The following is a 19,188-nucleotide window of genomic DNA, read 5'->3' on the forward strand; positions in this document are numbered from 1 at the left end:
GAACAGTTATAAGTTCAATGCCCTTTACAGACAAATTTGGTTAGTTCTCTCTCACCTGAAAGGGATTAGGGGGTTGGCAGTCTTTAAGATATCTTTAAAAACTGAGAAAGGACAGGATGCACTAGAGATCTTGGGTCTGTGGGCCTCGGAAGTGCCCTCCATCTTGTGGTTATATCTGACTGTTGTCTGACATTTCACACTTTAGTACAGGTATGTTCCTGCCTGATTCGTTCTGGCTGATCACCGACTGCACACTGTAAATCTGAGGAGCCCAGTGCATTCATTGAGTATCTTTCTATCCAATCAAGAATTAGTCTATGTCCCAAAGTGCCATACTACATTTTGGGAGGAGAGCGTTAGCCAGGCAATGTGCAAGTACACGTCATGTCTCTAGGACTGGTCTGTCTGAGCTTTGTGTGTTCATGGGTGCTCACAAGGTGTCCACCTGGACGCTGAGAATTATTTAAATAACTTCCATTCCCTTCATATCCCGGGTGGCTCTGGGGCATGGCACAGCTGTCTAATGTCACCATGTCTGAGCATCTCAATTTAACTGCGATGCCCCACATAGCAAATCTTTCAATTCCCTTAATCAGAGGAAAGTTAGGATTTGCTCCTGCATCATGTATGAAAATTCATACTTCCTTGTTTTCTGGGGTGAAAGTGAAAACGTGTGAGCACATGAGGGGCAAGGTGTCACATGACTTGCCTAGACCCAGAAGAATGCTTCATATTTTGGACCAAGATTCTCCCGCCTTTCAAAGTGAAATCTTCCCGACCCACTGTGTCAAGTGGACTACATAGAGATTCCTCAGAGTCACATAAGTGAAGCCGCCCGACTTAGGTAGCTTAGGCATGCTCTCCTCAAGGAGGGGACACCGTAATCCACTTGCTCAGTTCTACTTATCGCGGAATTCTGTGCTGTGTCCTGCAGGATGGAGAGATGTGGTCCTCGGTCAACTGCAGCATCTGCGCTTGCGTGAAGGGGAAGACGGAGTGTCGAAAGAAGCAGTGTGTCCCTGTTAGCAGCTGCCCACAGGTACGTAGGGATTTGGCTTTATTTTTCTCTGTTACCTTGGGAAATGCACGGCATATGCCATTTTCTGAAAAGACAACCAGGAATTCCCAAAGCTTGCATATACACCCCAGTAGCTGAAGCCCCTTGTTCAGCTTCCTGATTCTTTCTCACCATCCCTGCTTGGAGTCCAGCCTTGTGTGACTAAAGACCTGTTTTGCTGCTCTCTTCCCGCTCTTTATTGACATCTCTCAAACTTTTGCAAACGTGTCTCCAACTTTCTTGTCTACACCGTGCTTTCTACCGTTGGGTTTTCAATTTAACAACGTAGCCACATTTTGCTTCTCCTTCTTTCTTTCTCTCAAATCTCAGCTTTCCTCTCACAGTCAGGGTAATATGTGGTTGTTTAATAGTAACTTCCCAAGGAGGACTTCCTGGCCTCACAGAAGCCCCAACTCCTCTGTAGAAAATTCCTCTCTAGCCCTGGCCTCCAACTGTAGCCCCACATGGAAACAGCATCCTTATGGAAATACCTCTTTTAAAAAACCCACAGCCCAGACTCGAATAAAGCCACCATTGTCTTCTGAAGTATGGGCTCCATTGAATTCACCTCGGCAACTTGAAACCTTTCAAGGCTTTGTACATTTTTTTTTTTGAGAGAATGTCAAACCTATTTAGTGCCTTCCCGTGAACGAAGAAAGCATATCTATATATTCAGAGCATGTCCTCTATTCTCCGTTATAGAAAGCTTTTAATTTTATCCACATCTGCTATTATTATAAACAAAAAGTTGCTGTTTTTACTTGAGCGCCAAATGAGGCACAAAAAAACAACAGCTGTTGCCATTGCACAACTGAATTGGGGGGGGGGAAGGGGGAAAAATCCCCTAATTAGTCTTGCTTTAAAAGCCTCAGACATAAAACTGAAAACTTCCCATAAGGGGAAAAAAAAAGTAGGTACAATACACAGACTTGAACATGGGCTGCTTATAAATATTCATTGGGAAAAATGAAATCACATCATTTCTGCCAGTCCTCGGGGGAACCCTCACTGCTAATGAACTCTCCCGGCACATGTTAGTAATAATGGGCTTCCTTATTCTACAAGACAAAACTGGGAAGCGGTGCCAACCTGGTGGCTCGAGTAACTCGCCTCGGCAGGCCACTGAGGGGTTTGTAGATTCACTTCAGCTCTGCCGCTTGTAGCAGGATCGGGGGTTTCTGCTGCAAGGTCACAGCTCTTTATGTCGCCTACTTCTCCCTAGCCATCTTACTGTGTATGCTACACTCAGGCGACGCAAGTCCATCCCTCCCAGGAAGGCCTCTGCCCCGCCCCCAGCCCCGCCCCCTCTGCCCTTGCTTCTCAGTGCCCTGACTTGGCTGGGGCCGCCAAGACCACCTTTCTGTTTCTAGGCATCCTTCCAACTCCTCACACTTCCCCTTCTCAGAGGCCAGCACGAGGTCTTTGGAAGATAGTTTAGCTCTACCGTGAAATCCTTTAAAAAGAAAAGACAGCACTTTCTCAGTTTATTTCTCCTTCCCTACATGGATTAGGGAAATTTTAAAAAGATACTAAAATTAGAAAAACTCTGCCTCCTCCCACCCCCCACCCCGCTGTCACCTTTCCAGGTACATCCCTTCCCCCTTTTCAGAAGGGGTCTATGGTTGTAGTCACTATTTGCCTTCCTAGGGAACTCCCAAAGCTCTAGGGGTGAGACCCTCAGTACACTCTTTGATACCATTAGTTTATATTGAGACCATTTCTCTGGTCACAGAATTAACCTCACTCTCCTGAGACAGCTCCACTGAGGTAGGTGCTGAATTGACCCTTCTTCCAGATGAGGCTACAGATCGTCCGTCCAGTTTCCAGCTCATTACACACTGCCCAGGCTCTCTGACCCCACAGACCTATTTACCAACAGGACCAGCTTCACCGCACACGGGCAATGGCCGTGTCTGGTGAAATACAAATGCAGAGAATCACCCAGGCGCCCTGGATTAGGAACGCAGCTTTAACTCACACCATTCCAAATGGGGCAACGTGCCTTGTCTGAGCCTCTGTGGAAATCATTCCATGACATCTCCCATGGCATCAATTCTCAACCTGTGGGTCGGGACCCCTTGGGAGGGTGCTAAATGACACATTCACAGGGATCATATATCAGACACCCCACATTATCAAATAGTTTCATTATGATTATTAACAGCAAAATTATAATTATGAAGTAGCAACAAAAGTAGTTTTATAGTTAGGGCCAGCAGGACATGAAGAACTGTATTAAGGCTCTCGGCATTGCCCATGCCATAAGAGAGCTTAATACGCCACAGTAGGCTCAGTAGATACAAGAAATGAATCAGGCTTGGCTTTAGTTCTTCATCAGCAAAATGTCATTTGAAAAGCTAACGTGATTATTTATTTTGAAAATATTCAAACCTGCCCTGCAAACCGCTCACCAGGGCGAACAGAGTCTGGGCTCTGGGCTTTTGACCTGGGCCATACCTTAGTACACTTTGGTTCCTTAGTTCTCTGTGCAAAGGGGACGAGATCGCCTCTCCTCAGAGCGTGGTTGTGAATTTCAAATGAGAGGAAGCATGAGGCATGCACAGCAGTCTGTCTGCATGTGGTAGATAATACATTGTCTCGAAGAACCGCGGCTTACAAATCTGTAACAAAAGAGCATGGCCTGTGGTTACATGAAATGAAGTTAACTTTCTGATTCTATCACGCTGTGTTATGTGACACCGGCTTCTTCACCCAAGGAGGGAGAGATCCTCAGCTCAGAAAGACTTCCCACTTCTTGGTAGCAATGGCTGTCATCTCATTAAGCCTTAGCAATCTGGCTCATTAAACCCTCATGAGCAACCCACCGTTAGGTCATGAAGCAAGTGTCGCTCCTTAAATGTTAATCAGCTTCCACCACGTTTCTTTTTCCGTGTGAGGAATCACTGTGTCAGAGATAAGGAAAGGCCATTCTCTGGTACAGGTCTGGAGAGTACGTGTCCTTCTTTAAATGTCAGGCATTAAAAAAAAAAAAAAAAAAAAAAGAAGAAGAAGAAGAAGATATTTGCCTAGGAAATGGCAGTGCACTTCCAGAGCAGAGATAGAAAATTATTCAGCACTCTAGAACTCACCGCTTCTTGCTTTGTTTAACAGTGAGTTAGCATGCATTGCGTGATGCCACAGGGGAAGAAGCCTGACTGAGTTTGGTCCGTGCTGTACCACGTGTGTAGGATGTGAGCATCCTCAGCCTGGGTTGCGGGGTACCAGAGAGCTGTTCAGAGCAACGGCAGGAAGAGGTCCTGCTGCTATGGACAGAGTGTCAGTGGTCCCCAGTTGTATGCCTATGCACTTGGCTTGGCTCTCAATGAGAAAGCTGTGTCCAGCCTGTCTCCTCCCTTCTGAGGAAGAAATCACATCATACTTTGAGGTAGCCCGCTTCTAAGAGGATGAAAACGGGAAAGCTTTTTGGAATGGCCTTGCCTGGCCTGCAAACCTGCAGCATGGTCATTTCACCACCATGGCAACCGTCAAGTTCAAGTACAGTCTGGGCTGATTTCCTTGCTTTATCTGGTGCTATATTTTAAAAAGAGATTTCTCCTCAGCAGACCATCTCTTAACATTAATTATTTTTGGTTTCTCCCACCCCCCACCAGGGTAAAATTCTCAACAGAAAAGGATGCTGCCCTATTTGTACTGAAAGTAAGTTCATTCTTTGGGAAAATGTGCTCATGATATTTGTTGAACGTTTTGTGATCAGCGGGAAACCTGGTGTAAGTTTTCTATAGATTTAATTCTATGGGTATGAGATGGGCTTGTCCTCCTCCCCACGGGCACCTGCAATCAACTGCCGCCATCTCACAGAAGCTGGACTGAAACCAGTGTGGATATTTCCACCACCATCTGCTGTTAGGAGACCTCAGGAAGATAAATGGATAGACGGAGTTTTAAGGAAGAACGGATAACTTAATGTACATTTAAAACTGCTAATAGCATTTGCAGTCCTTGGGGCTAAGAGGATGATACCCTGTATAGCCAGCCATTCAGAATCTCTAGGGCATTGACTTCCTCTCCTTACACCATCAAGGAACTGCACTTCCTCCTCCCTCCCCTAACTCCTCATCCTTTCTCCTGGGCACATTTGATATTGATAATGGCAATGAGTTTGCATTCTGATGCTCTTAAATGTGTTCCTGAAGGTTCTACCGAATTGTTGTGATGTTTGAGAGCTATCTGAGGCTGCCCCTGATTAATAGGGATGAATCTCAGGGACAGAGCATTGTGCTGACTTTACAGCAGCCCCATATGGGGACTTTTGCCTACATTCATTAGAAAAATCACCATGCCAGTCCCAAAGCTTACTTGGCTTCAAGACAGCTTAATGAAGTATGCTATTGAAAGAATGGTGTTAGAAATACATTGTTAAGTTATTTTTGATAACTACATGGTGGTAGTATTAGCAGATCCAGGAAATTAATTAGAAACTGTTTTATGAGCCAGTCCGGCTTAGAGAAGTAGACTTTTGTGGCATTTAGAAGCAGCTTTTTATTGAAACAGGTTTGTTTCTTTCGTTTGTCTAAAATCAAAGTTAATATTGCTCCAAGAAACCCTGGTTTCTCCCCTTTGATTGTTTGATATCCTCAGATAACAAATACATAAATATATGTCATTTTATAGCTATACAAAACTACATATGGACAGCTGTTCTGTGTTAATGCATTATATATACACATACATATATTTTCTTGTCTAATATATGTTATTATTTTAAAGATAGAAAGCCTTGAAACTTTGCAAGGGATGAAACTGCTCATTAAATTAGCAAAAAATAAGTTATAGATTTAATAAAAGAGCCTTCCTTTGAAGATAATGAAGTCATAAACTAGCTCAAGGGAGGCCAATGATGCATGAGGGCAGATTCAGAATTACTGCAGAAAGAAGAACAGCTATGATCGATATGCTGGTGATTCAGAAGCACCTACTGGAATTAGTCCCCTTCGTTGTCTCCCGGAGACTCTCTGGTTATGGCCGCTTCAGAGGCTACATTCTGCTTCATTCCCTTCTCTATGCTCAGTCTCCACTCTGCACTGCGAACATTTTTCTCTGCAGCCACACCAGTGAACAAGTTTGCATTTCTCCATAGAATGTAGATAATGCAGCAGAAGTATAGACAGACCTTCCGGGAACGCCTGATGTTTTGCAGTCCACCTCTTCATTTGCATGACATAGATGTGTTACATCTTCTGATTCTCTGGCTATCAGCCTCATAAGCATGTGGGCTTTCTGCAGAAACAACCTCAATCTTGAATTGCCCAGATTTCAGAGAGTCAAAATGGTGATTAGTGACGTATTAGCTAGATCGCATTAGTTTCTCTATTACAAGGAAAACCTGGTGTGCGTTTTCTATAGGTTTAATTCTGCAGGCAGGAGATGGGCTCGTCCACCTCTACGCAGGCATAAAGCTAGATTGCATTAGTTTCTCTATTACACGGTGGCCTTTCCATATCTAGGAAGTATGGTGACTTATAAAGAAATAAAAGGGAAAATAGAAGACCATGGAGGACAGCAGTTTGCAATCAGCCATATCGAGTGCTGTGTTGTGTGAAGTCTCTGAACGATTCATCCTTTCCGTCAGCCAGGGAGACAGCCAGAGAAAGCCACCCAGCTGGAGGGGCACTGGGAGGCCACGGGCTGCACCTGCACCTGCAGGTCAGAGCTGGAAGCGTGCAGGCATGCGGCTCTCGGCACAAGCCTGAATTATATCATCAGATGGCTATTTCTCAATCTCCCCTGGTGTTCTTTCCATCTGTTTACCCTCCCTTGCTCTCCAGCCCATCTTCCCTCACTGCTGTAAAACACATTCTCCTTGGCGACGATCATTTGTTCGGATTCAGCTCAGAGATGGGATAGCTTCCATTTTTTTTTTTAAGCAATGCCCAGCTTTCCGTAGTGCATCCAGGTAGACATCTCCTGGTGTCCCTTAGCTATGGTCTAAGACCTCCTACTGTGAAATTCCTTTGCTTTTATAGACTTGGGTTCATTCTTTCCTCTGCTTATTAGTTATGAAACCTCTTCTGGCATACGGGTTTCGAGAGTGAGAAACCGAGGCCAAAACCTTAAACTAAGGCTGGTGTTTTCTAAAACTAGAAGATCCCAGGGTTTTCGACCTTTGTTTTATTGACAATCCACCCTGGTCCGCTTTGTTTTAGGGACACCCTGTGTATTGCAGAATATTTAGCAACAACCCTAACCTCAAAGTGACACCCAATAATGTCTCCACACATTGACAAATGTCTCGTCAAGGTCAACTAGTGATATTCCAAACAGGGACAGATGCCCATGTGAATTCGGAGACAAACACCAAGGGACAAGCAGCGATGGCTTACTTACTGCCAGTACCTGCTGGTTCAGCACAGTATGAAAGAAAAATCACATTGTCCTTCTGCTAGCCTAAAACCAAAAGGCCTTGAGGTTCATTGAATATGCTTTGATATTTCAATTCCCTGCATTTACAAACAGTTATAAAGGCATATATGAAGATGTAGCACGGTGGCTTAAAAATGACTGCCGTTGCTCAGAAGTGGGAAATAAAATGCAGGCTACAATTAACAGCATACCTGAATTTACTTCTGCCTCTACTGTATGTGATCACACTTACTACTTTGAATTATTCAACATATGCATATGTATAGTCCTTTTAATATATTCTGTAAGGAAGCAAGACTACATACCTACATAAATACATATATGCATTCAAATGTGAAGTTGAGGACCCCTCTCACATCCTTGTGGGTTCCTGTTGATTGTAGATGTTAAGTGAATGATGGTGCTTCTAGTGGTGACACTCCACTGATGCTCACTCAAATCTCACAGAATTCCCTCCTGCCTGGGCTCATCTTAGTAGAATTTGGCATCTTTGTCCTGGCAAAGAGGAAACAAAATAAATGGTTCGCAGTTTAATTTTCACATGTGTCAGAGTTCCCAAGTTGATTGCTGGGTAGGTAGGAAGCAGTCACCATGGCAGAAAACCAGGGTGCCCTCCGTAGTATCAGAACAGCAGGTAAGGTGGATCTAAAGGTGTAATGAGAACTATATTAACATAGGGAGTCCTCTTAGAGTCAGGCCCAAGGAAAAATCTAAAAAGCATAGCTTCTTATTAATAACTCGAGACATACCATTTTCCTTTCCAACAGAAAGAATTGAATTTGGTTTGGATGATTTACTTAAAGTAAAATATTTGAAGTGAGCTAAACAAACTTCATAAAACTTTTGGCAAAAGCGCTTTCTTGCCAAGGTATGAGGCTGTAGCTGGAAGGCAGTTTTTCTCAGCTTGGCTGGGCGTCACGTGACCATGAGTTGGGTGCCAGGAAGCGTCAGAACTCGGGACGAACACTTGGCGATTACTGTAGCATTTGGTTTATGTGAAATGCCCTTTTATAGTGTGCTGGCAAGTAGTGGGTGGACTCTTGACCTCACCAACCCACAGAGCCCAAGAAGCAGATAAATCCTATGTTGGCTTCAGAGCCGTTCTCAAACTTGGAAATAATACTTCGATGTCAAAGTTTTCACTGATAAGTTCAATGTGGGGGTGAGGTGGGATGGAGGCGTGGGGTTGGGGACTGAGAGATTGGTTGTGAAAGACGTTAATCTCTTAATCAAGTTGGAGGCATCCAAAACTGTTAGGACAATGTTTACCCATCCTCCCCACCCCAGATGTCACAGATTACTTAAACCCTTTGCATAGCTCGTGTTAAGCCGAGGCACCCTCAATCCTAAATGCAAGCTTGTAGTTTTGAAACATTGAGACTGGTAGGGTCTACTGCACACATATATATGTACACGTGATTGAAATAACCTTAGCCACACATCCCATAAGTCACAGGAAATACCGAATTTCAGCAACTTAGGGTGTCAGGAGGTGCACAGTTGCCAAAAGAGTGTTTAACCATACCCTAAGGGGTTAGCTTCTAGCTGTGTGCAGGTCAGTGGATCCGCACCAGCTTATCATGGGCCCTGGGCCTCTTGCCTGACCTCAGGACAGCTAGCTGCAGAATTTGCCCCGGCTAGTTTTGTTGGCAAGTCTTTCTTTTCTAAGCCCATTGGGATGCCTGATGCATTTTTTTATGTCTCAGTAAACAAAGCGAGTGTTGTAGGGCCAAAAGGACAATAATTTAACTTTCTGAGGAGTCAGGGGCATGACGGGCGATGAAAGAATGACCTTGAAGCCAACCTATGAAAAATCTCCACCAAGGGACCCTCTACAAATCAGCAATTCAATGTTTGAATAAGAGTTCTAGCCTCTGGGACTTAAGTTCCCTCAGCCTTAGGAGTTTGTCCTTACCTCAGGCAAGGGAGGAAATTTGACACTAGGCTCAGGATGCCTGTGGCATAAAAATCTGTGGTGTTGATTTTAGCCCTGCCAGGGAGGTGTTAAGCTTAGTGGCCACTGAAATTTCTGCTAGTGCCTGTGGAACTGACTTTTGACACTTTCTGAAACTTGGCTGGCAGGCTGGTTGAAAGTGAAGCCCCACATGCTAGCAGTGGTCTAGTGGAGAGCCCACACAGGAATAGCTATGGGGAAATGAGTCCTTTTCTTTGCTGTGCTTTCTGTTCTAAGAGATGTTATCATTTTAAGTTGCCTTGCCACGAACTGGTCTAGAGTTGAGGGAAGAGACTGAAGCCATTCTCTAAGAACTAAATAATCTTTAACCTCCATCTCTGGTTAATTTCTTCAGGGTGAGCTACATCGTAGTACTTCTTGAGTGGTAACACGGTGCAGAAACAGACAAGGCAGGCTGGCACGGTGCTGCTAGGTCTAAGGGTGAATACTTGATGAGTACTCAGTAACTTAGTGGTTCATTAGTTAACCGTGACAACCACCATCATCAATGTCATCAACATCACTAGCCAACAGGACCAGCGATGGCAACAGCAGTAGCCAACATTTATTTATCATCATCTGCTGTATATCTAAACCCTGTCATGGTTGTCCCATTTGATTTCATATAAATCTCACAGCTATCTTTTGGCCAAGTAACGTCATTAGCTACAGTTTGCAGCCAGGGAACTGAGGCTGGTTTTGAGGTCAGAGATGGAGCCCGAGTTTCCTCTGTGTTGCCTGGCTGGCTCCAAAGACAAGCTGTACTTGCTGTTCTTGGCTTCCTTGTCATTTAAAGTTCAATACAAGAAGGGGAAAGGAAGGTTTGAGGATTTTATAGTCCCTGGGAGTTATAGATTAGAAAAGAAATCATAAGAGAGCTCTCCAGTTTAATAGCTTTTCTCTCTTCTACCACTATGCTGGGAGAAAAGGATATTCTAGGCCCAGGCTTCCTTCTACCTCATGGCTGTTCCCCTCTCTGCTCAAGAAGTGGAGGTAGTTGTACTCTGGGCTTACCTTTCTTTGCATACTCATATTTCCAGTCTTTCTCCTCCACCATGGCAACTCAGAGGGGGATGTCTATATAGCCAAGTGCAAGTCCTGCTAATTTTTTTATACTAAGCAAACAATATATACAGATATATGCATAAATATTCTATACAGTTTTAAACTTGAAAGAACTCTGTATAATTGACGGTAGGGGCAGAAAGTGCAATGCTGCTTTCAAAGTTGCAGTTTGATTCATTTTTAGTTTAGTGCCATAAAATTATGTGCATCTGTGGACTTTCCCTCTAGGATCTCCCTTTCTAGTCCTCAATCAGGGAAACTGAGGCTCACAAGAAATACTGAATAAGAGAGCTGGTCTCAAATATCGTGAAGTAGTGCTTATGCCATCCGCAACCCTCCTTCAAGTTTCCTTTGGAAAGATAGATTATTAGTATTATTAGTATTCATATTAGAATTAATATTACTATTATTCTGAGATATGGCATTGATAAATCACTGCATTAAAATACATTCCTGTCTACATATAAATGAATGTATTTTTTCCATGGAAATACATATAGATTAACTCCACATTTTACATGCTGTGGCCACACTGCCATCCTGAATCTCTAAAGAAATGCAAGTGTCCAGTTGTGACTGAATATACTGAGACCTAGACTTACTGAGGGCACCCCCAAGTTACAGCCGAAGATCAGGTCACGTGAGTAGGCCAAGCTCCAGGCATTCTCTGTGTGCCAAGCTGAGGCAGGTTTCCGCCTCTCCCAGGTCGCAGAGATCAGAGAGGCCCAGACTCCTGCTGGTGCCATTGACCGTGCTGCAGTGGAGCAGGGCTTCTAGCACATGCTGTCCACACACTCTGCTGTTTAATTCTCAGGATGATTCTGCCAAGTGGAAGCTACGATCAGTTCTGTCTTCCAGCGAAAGGATCTGAAGGTCAGAGAAGATAAACAGAGAGAGAGGTCGACGAGTACTCTAACCTATGAGAGAGGTCGACGAGTACTCTAACCTATGAGAGAGGTCGACGAGTACTCTAACCTATGAGAAACTGGAACTCAAACTTGAAGCATAACTAACCCTGTGTTCTCTCTTGACTGTATGGTGATTTCATTTTTTGGAGGTTTGCCTTCAAATACATGAGATTTACCAGTTTTCTTCTTTTACACAAGGCAGGAATTCTATTTGGAAGCAGTCGTGTCCACGACGTTCAGAAACACTGTGCTTGGGAAGTTACCTTAATTTTGAGATCTCTTGGGTTATTTTATATCAACTCTCATCTTTGCAGAGATTTGAAAAGATGGCTCACTGTGTGTGGTGTTTCTCGCTGATACGCAGTTCATATTATTCATGCCTTCCTCCTCCACAACCCCCCAGCCACATCCCTTCCTCTGCTGGGCCAGAGTGTGTCTTCAGTGCACGGACCTGTCCTTTTCACATCTTTCCTCCTCTTGTGTACACCCAGAGCCACCTCCACACTCCATCTATAGATCCTTTCTCATTTTGGTTTCAGTATTATCCAAACTTTGACTTTTAAACAGTAATTTTATTAATTATTTGAGAATTCCATACAATCTCTTTTGAACATATTCTTTCCTCCTCTCCTCCCATTACAATCCTTTATCATCTCCTCCCTTCCTACCAAAATCTGAGTTTCATCTTTTTCTCATCCTCCTTCCCTCCCTCCCTCCCTCCCTCCCTCCCTCCCTCCCTCCCTCCCTCCCTCCCTCCCTCCCTCCCTTCTCTTCCTTCCTTTTCTCCTTCCTTCCTTCTTTCTCTCCTCTCCTCCTCCTCCTCTCTCTCTCTCTCTCTCTCTCTCTCTCTCTCTCTCTTCCTCTCTCTCCTTCCTTCCCTCCCCCCTCTTTCTTTCTGTGTTCATCTTCCCCATTGAGCACAGTTTGTGTTGTTACCCAACTAGTCCCAGCTGGTCTTGAGAGTAAGGGCTTCCCTGGAGTATGATGGACATACCAGGGTTAATACCATATAAGAAAACTAATGCTTCTTTTCCCAGCGGCTATCAACTAGCAATAGCTCTTCGCCTAGTGCTGATATTCCAGGCTCATTTCCCCACTTATGCTGGCATAATATCTGGCTTAAGCTTATCTGTATAGTCTTGGGCTTGCAGTCATAACTACCATGATTTCATGTGTGTAACTTTCTTGTTCAATCTGGAAAACACTGCCTCTTACCACCACTCTTCCACATATCTCCTAGAGTCCTTGTATGGAAAAGTGTGACATGTTTGTCCTATCCAGGACTGAGGACTCCATAGTCTTTTATTTCTGAACACTGAGTAGTTGCCAGTTCTCTGCATCTGTTGCCATCTACTGCAAGGGGAAATGTCTTTATGATGGTTGAGAGATGGTCTGATCTTTGGCTATCGAATGACATTAAGAATTATTTCAACACTATGTCCCTTTAGTGGAATAAAAGTATTGGATTCTCCCCCTACCGCCTATGACCTATAGGGCCACAGGTTTTTGCCCGCTTTAACAAATGATGGGTTCTATCTCATGTAACAAGCCTTGTATCCAACAGAGAAAGTGATTGGCCACCCCCACAATGTCTGTGCTGTTACTGTACCTATGGGCATATCTTGTCAGGCTCGTTGCTGTTGTGGTTTACAGTGTTCACAGATGGGTGGATTAATGATTACATTTCTCCTTTGATAGTGTGTATGGTACTTTACAACACCATGAAAGTTAGGCACCGGGGATACAACTCTAGCTGGACTTCTCCACATTCTATGAGTCAAATAGTGAACCTTAGCATCTATCCTTCCAAGAGAGTAATTCTCCTTGTAAGTACCGCATTTGAATTGCACCAACAGTTACTACCTCTGGTTCCCTAGATTAAATGAGTTAAGAGTTGGTTGGAGGGGCTAGTGGCTGTTTCCAAGTCCTGTTGATTGACTGAATTCTGGCCTCCACATTCGCCCAGCTGTGCAGGTTTGGAGACTCAAGGCTGTTTCTCATATTTCTGGCATTTCTCTCCCCTGTTGCTGATCAGTCATCAAGTCCAGTTGATTGCCTCTTTATGCTGTTTTCCTAATAAATAATTTCCTTTTTATTCCCATGGTGGCTGTACCCTCATCCTGTTGTTTTCTACTAACCCCCATCCCTGTCCCTTCAGTTCTGTATCTATACCACTTCAGAACCCAAAGTCATCCTTCATGAAAACTAGCCCACCTTTCTTCACTGCTGAGTTTTCTAAGGTTTGTGTTGTAACACCCCTGGCGCTGAGGAGCAGTCCTGAGTAATACCTTCAAGGCAGGTTCTAACTGCATATGTGCAGGAATACTGGGTGTGGTAGACCTAGACATGTTTCCTCACTGCAGCACCCAGTGGGCCCTGTAAGTTTTCAGGAGGATGGGGTGTTACGGAGCATCCCCAACTGGTCTTGCAAAGCTTTTAAAGTTTTACTCATTGTGGCGATCCAACAGGCTGGATTAATGTTTTGTAGGAAAGACATTAAGAGATGTTGGTTCTTTGGAATATATTTAAACTTCCCAGACTGGCAATGAATCTCAGGCCAATTTATTTACACAGTGTGAGTGTCTCATGTCCCCTGAAGCAAGTCCTTACTCCAGACAGATCTGTCTCCTGCTCTTCTGGTACAAGCTGCTTCCTTCCTTTGTTTGTGTTTTATTGGCATTCCTCCTGTAGCCTCCAAGGCTAACTCCACTCTGACCCCTAATCTACATTTTGCGTCTTTTATGGAGGGACTCAACTCATTATATTTTCACCAGCTCCGCACTTTATATCCTCTTCCAGTCTTGCTCACAAAAAGAAAAGTGATGCTTACTCTATGCGAGCAGCTCTAATCTTGGCATCTTTCCTGAGACTCTGTAACGCAGTAGCTTTAGGTAAACAAACCTGTGTTACATACGGAGTTTGCTTCACTAGCCACTAAGTGGCAGAGTAAGATGGGGTTTCAAACACAGGACTCTCTCCAAAGGTCCTTAGTGTTTTAATTCTAGACAATAAATTAATTTCCAGATGTGATGTTTATCTCCTCTGTCCAGATTCACAGCTCTCCTATAGAAAGAACTATGTAAAGAGAGAAGATACTGTCAGGTCGACTTGTGAGTAGCGGGAGTAGAAAGTATTTCTTCCATCACAAGCTTAGTCTTTAGTCCCAGCACTTGAGAGATGGGTTTCTGTGAGTTCAAGGCCACCCTGGTCTACGGAGTGAGTTCCAGGACAGCCAGAGACCCTGACTCACTAGGAAACAAACAAACAAGCAAACAACAAAAACTGTTGACGGTGCAGAACATTCTTCTCATTGCTTGGTGACTTATCCTCATCTGTTATTCATGGGGACCTTGGTGACACAGCAGACTTCCCCAAGTGTATGGTGTGAAATAAACAATTACTTAGTGATAAAGGAAAAAAGAAAGGGAAGAAGAAAGGAAGAAAGGAAGAAAGGAAAGAAGAAAGGAAAAAGGAAAAAGAAAGAAAGAAAAAAGAAAGAAAGGAAGGGAAAAACTGACTTTTTGGCATTCTGGAAGACAGAGATAAACTGCTGAAATTAACCTTAAATTTGAGATCTTGAAGTTGGGGAAATGAAATAGAACACATTAAATAAGAGTATATAACACATCTGCTGAATTTTGTAACTGATTTTAAATAGATATTCTTAATTGATTATCAGGCTTGAGCCATTGATCAGCCTTAAGAGCCTCTACATCCCATAGGCTGCTTTCCTAGGAAGAGCGTCTACATGTGTTTTTCCATTCCCGGCCATCAGTAACATCTCTTAGATGCTGCGGTATATGCTTTAAGTAGGGGCACGAGTGGGGGAAGGTGCTGGCCTTGGAGTGAAGAGACTAGATCATGTCTATATTATTGGCAGAGAGATAACAGGCCACAGGCACCTTCTGCAGACTCACTTCTAATGAATTAACGTAATAAGGCAAGTTGTATAGAGACATGGTAAAGAGGAAAGGAAACATTAAAATACAGAACAAAACACATCTGACATGACACCTGATAGAAGCCGTTTGGTCTAGACGGTTTGGACTGTACTAAGTTATTAGTTTCCAATGGATGCTGTAGGAAAATCCCACAGAAATCATGGCGTTACACCACTAATTATCTTGCACACTCTAGAGGCCAAAGTCAGAAATAGGTTTCATTGGGCTAAAATCAAGGCACTAACAAGGCTGCATCCCTTGTAAAGTCTCAGGCAGAGAGTCATTTCTTTTGCTTTTCCCTGATTCTAAGGTACCTGCATCACTTGGCCCTTGGCTTTTTCCTCCATCTTCAAAGCCATGACTGGCCCCATTCTTCTTATGCAAATGAGCTATGCCAAGTTCCTGCCTTCCTGGCCAGGAAGAGAATTGCAAGTCACCTTTGCTTTAGTCATCCAATACCACATACACAGGTATTGGGGGGGGGGGGGGTGGTGTTCTTTGAGGATCGGATCGGCCTGTCATACTTGGTCAATGCAGGAATAGAATTAAGCTCTCTTACCCTATGTGTGTGATTCTGAATCAGTTTTGTGGTTCTGAAAATGCTTCTCAGTGGGGAACATGTCCATTCAGCTGAAGAAACTGGGTTTGCAAAGGGAGAGGAGTTGCTGTTCACGAGTGAGCACTAGACCAACAGCCAGGGATCCCCGGGTGATTGTTTCAGCACCAACTATAATTCTTTCCCTTTTCTGTTCTTCCTGAGAGTGCATTTGTTCTTAATGGTTTCATAAATAACTTATTTAATTAATTAAACTTCTGATGTCTGCCTGCCATGTGCTGTCACTAGTATTTATTTTAGTAAACACAGTGTCGGCCACCTCTTTTTAGCCAAGTATATTGTTTAATTAACCCATTTTCAGCAGATATTGGTTGATACTTGATAGGTCGTATGCCATGCATTACTGTAATACAGCTAATGTATGCATACATGTATATACACTAGAGGCTCAGTATGGCAGTGGGCGTTCTGGGCACTGAGAAGTAGATATGAAATGTGTATGTAAGGAGTTCAAGGCCAGACTTAGGAGTTATAAATACCTTATAACCATTGGGTGGGGTAAAAAAATAACCACTCACATTGTCAGGGAGATGGATCAGTCAATACCCCATAACCTTGAGAAGCTGAGTTGGATCTGCAAAGCGTGGGTCAAAAGCTGTCCCTATGACCAAGCACTGGGGACCCAGAGACAGAACAGGACCAGCCAGTCAGCATAATCTCGGTTCATATAGAGGCTCTGTTTTGCTCTTTGATTTAAAAGAAAGAAATGGCAGTGGCTGAGGTAGATATTGGGGATGTTAGTGGATGAGATGGAATTGAAGCCAGAAAACGTGCTTTCTCTCTCTCTCTCTCTCTCCCTGTATGTGTGTGTTTGTGTTTGTACATGTGTACTGTGTGTTTATGTATGTATGTATGTATGTATGTATGTATGTATGTATGTATGCATGTGTGAATTTCTGCTTGTGTAAAGATATGCATGTATGCAGGTTCATGTGTGCATACACACATGCATGCATGCACATGTGTATGAACTGTGAGGTCTTTGGTAGGACAAGCTGAGCCCAGGTGGAAGGTGGGAAGCATTAGGCTATATTAGGTAGGTCCTAGAATGGTAGCTGTGGCTTGGTATCTGAAATCAGTTTTGATTTGATTTTTGAAATCAAAATCAGATTTGATTTTTGAAGTTAGGGAGTCCATTGGTGAGGATGTGCAGTGCTGGAAAGAAGGGAAAACCAATTACCACCAGACAAAATTCCTATGTAACTTTTCAAAAGACTTGGGCTTTTTCCTTTCTAATGCAGACCCGTTGCTGTCTCTGATGGGTTATACACTGTCCCCTGTGCCTCCCCTTAGTTAAAGTTAGAGGGAATGTAAATGCTTCCAGGTATCCAGCTGCCACCTGGTGGAGCATCTGTTCCCTCTCACATGCCTTGCAGGCTAACAGCTGTCAATGGCACCTTGTGCAAAGCCAGAGCTGCCGAATGTAGAGGACACCCAGGGCCTGCTTTGTAACCAGACTATCAGTGTCAGAAGTCACCTCGGCAAACAGCAGCTGCCTCATGTCTCGGGCAGTATTTCTAATCCCAGCCTTTCCTGCTTCTTACCTAAGACTTGGCATGGAACAGCTCTCACCCTGCTAAGGTCCCGAGAGCTCAGCATGACTCAGTGACCCAGAGTCCCCAGGGACCTGTTTCCCTCAAGTTTGTGCTGAGAAAGGTTTAAAGCCATGTTGATGTGTGTTGTGCCCTGTGGTTAGGACGCCACTCCAGAAAGGTGTTGATCCATGCGGCAGCCGGAGAGCCCTCCCTCTCTGAAGCAGTAATGGGCTGAGACTGAAAATTCTCTTCTGGGTTTTCAAAGGAAAACATACTGGAGTGACTGTGGAGATCTTATGACACGCTACGTGAAATCTAGGAAGTAAAATTTCACGTTCAGGATCGTCTTAACGCTGTTAAAATAAACACACACACACACACACACACACACACACACACACACACACACACACGCCCTGAACTGTAGACCAGGCATATCTCTTGGTGGCAGAAATATGAAGAGGCTTTTGCTTCTTTCTTGCACTTTTCTGTACTGTTTTGTTGTTTGAGGGAAAGGGCTAGACTGGAGTCTACCCGTTTCTCTCAGTTTTGTCTCTGTGGCCTGGGATTCTATAGTTTTTATTTTGTCTTTGACAGATGTTTTGAGAGTGATCACTGCTCCTGGAGATCATTCAAATAGGTAAACCCAGGGCAAAATAAAAAAATCTGAGGCAGATAAGAGACAAGCATTGGCCCCGTGTGCTGAGAGGCAGCGACCTCAGCTGTGATGGTAATGTGATATTGTAAATGGAGGAATTTTAGATTTTAAAGCCAACATTCCTTTCTGACACTACACCAGAAAGTGTAAATAGTATCATCATAGAAAAGAAAGTACCACATGTAGTCCCGTTGCCTAAGCAAGAAACAAAAACCAAAACCCCCAAAACCACAAGAGCCAGTTCTAATATTTGAGTTTTCAAACTTCTGATCTATTTTTCTCTAGACATATGCATTTATTTGCATCTGTTGAAAATAAGACAAAAAGAAAAACTGAGATCCGAAGATTTGACTTCAAGACTGACAGACAGTGTGCAGGGAGAGAAACTGGCAAATCCCTCTCTTCGCTCTGGCCTTAGGCACACGCAAACATGTTTCCACATCTCCCTCTTCATCCCCCTAACCATCAAGCCAAGTTCTCCGGAATGGTGTGACCAGACATCTGGATATCTTGGACAGCAGTGCATTTCACTGGCTCTCCTGAAAGTAGCTGGGAGGATCCACTGCTCACTTTGGTTCCCAGAGTATTATCTGGGCGCCTCCTTCCCAGGCAGGCAGGTTTCTGCAGTGCTGATGTTCTTACTCTCAGAGACTCTACAACACACATGTTCTCCAGCTCCTCTGGGATCTGGCATGAGGACCTTTGGGTGCCAGAAAAAGGGGCCAAAATTTCACAATGACTTCAGCTCATGATGCTCATGTCCCCACGTGTAACACATAACTCTCAAGCCTCCTCAGAGTCCTGAGATTTTGTTGGCTGACTCAATACTGTAGTCACACAGAAAAATCATACCAACTTCCAAACTCTTCTCTCCCACAAATTAAAGACTTTTGAAAAATATCTCTCCTGACAGCCCCGTTCACACACAATTTCCATTTTCTGGGTCTCTTCTGGATATCCTTCACTGCTTCTCATCCAGCCAAGAGCACACTCAGGCTTCCTGAGGCCAGATCAGGGCAGTTCAGTTTCTGTTACGTCTTTCAGGATTTGCTTTGTCACATGATTGGCTTTCT

General features: G+C 43.9%; 1 protein-coding gene across 2 annotated transcripts in view; it reads left to right on the forward strand.

The window, feature by feature from the left end:
• The window catches only part of Bmper (BMP-binding endothelial regulator), a 248,005-nt gene that overhangs the window by 144,209 nt on the left and 84,608 nt on the right, over positions 1-19,188 (forward strand). For both annotated transcript variants that reach the window (NM_001135799.1, XM_087560859.1), the window contains 2 exon segments: positions 935-1,039; positions 4,669-4,714. In NM_001135799.1, the coding sequence (NP_001129271.1) occupies positions 935-1,039; positions 4,669-4,714 (151 nt within the window).

Source organism: Rattus norvegicus, chromosome 8 (genome assembly GCF_021556685.1).
Source record: "Rattus norvegicus strain SHRSP/BbbUtx chromosome 8, alternate assembly SHRSP_T2T, whole genome shotgun sequence".
Taxonomy (NCBI): domain Eukaryota; kingdom Metazoa; phylum Chordata; class Mammalia; order Rodentia; family Muridae; genus Rattus; species Rattus norvegicus.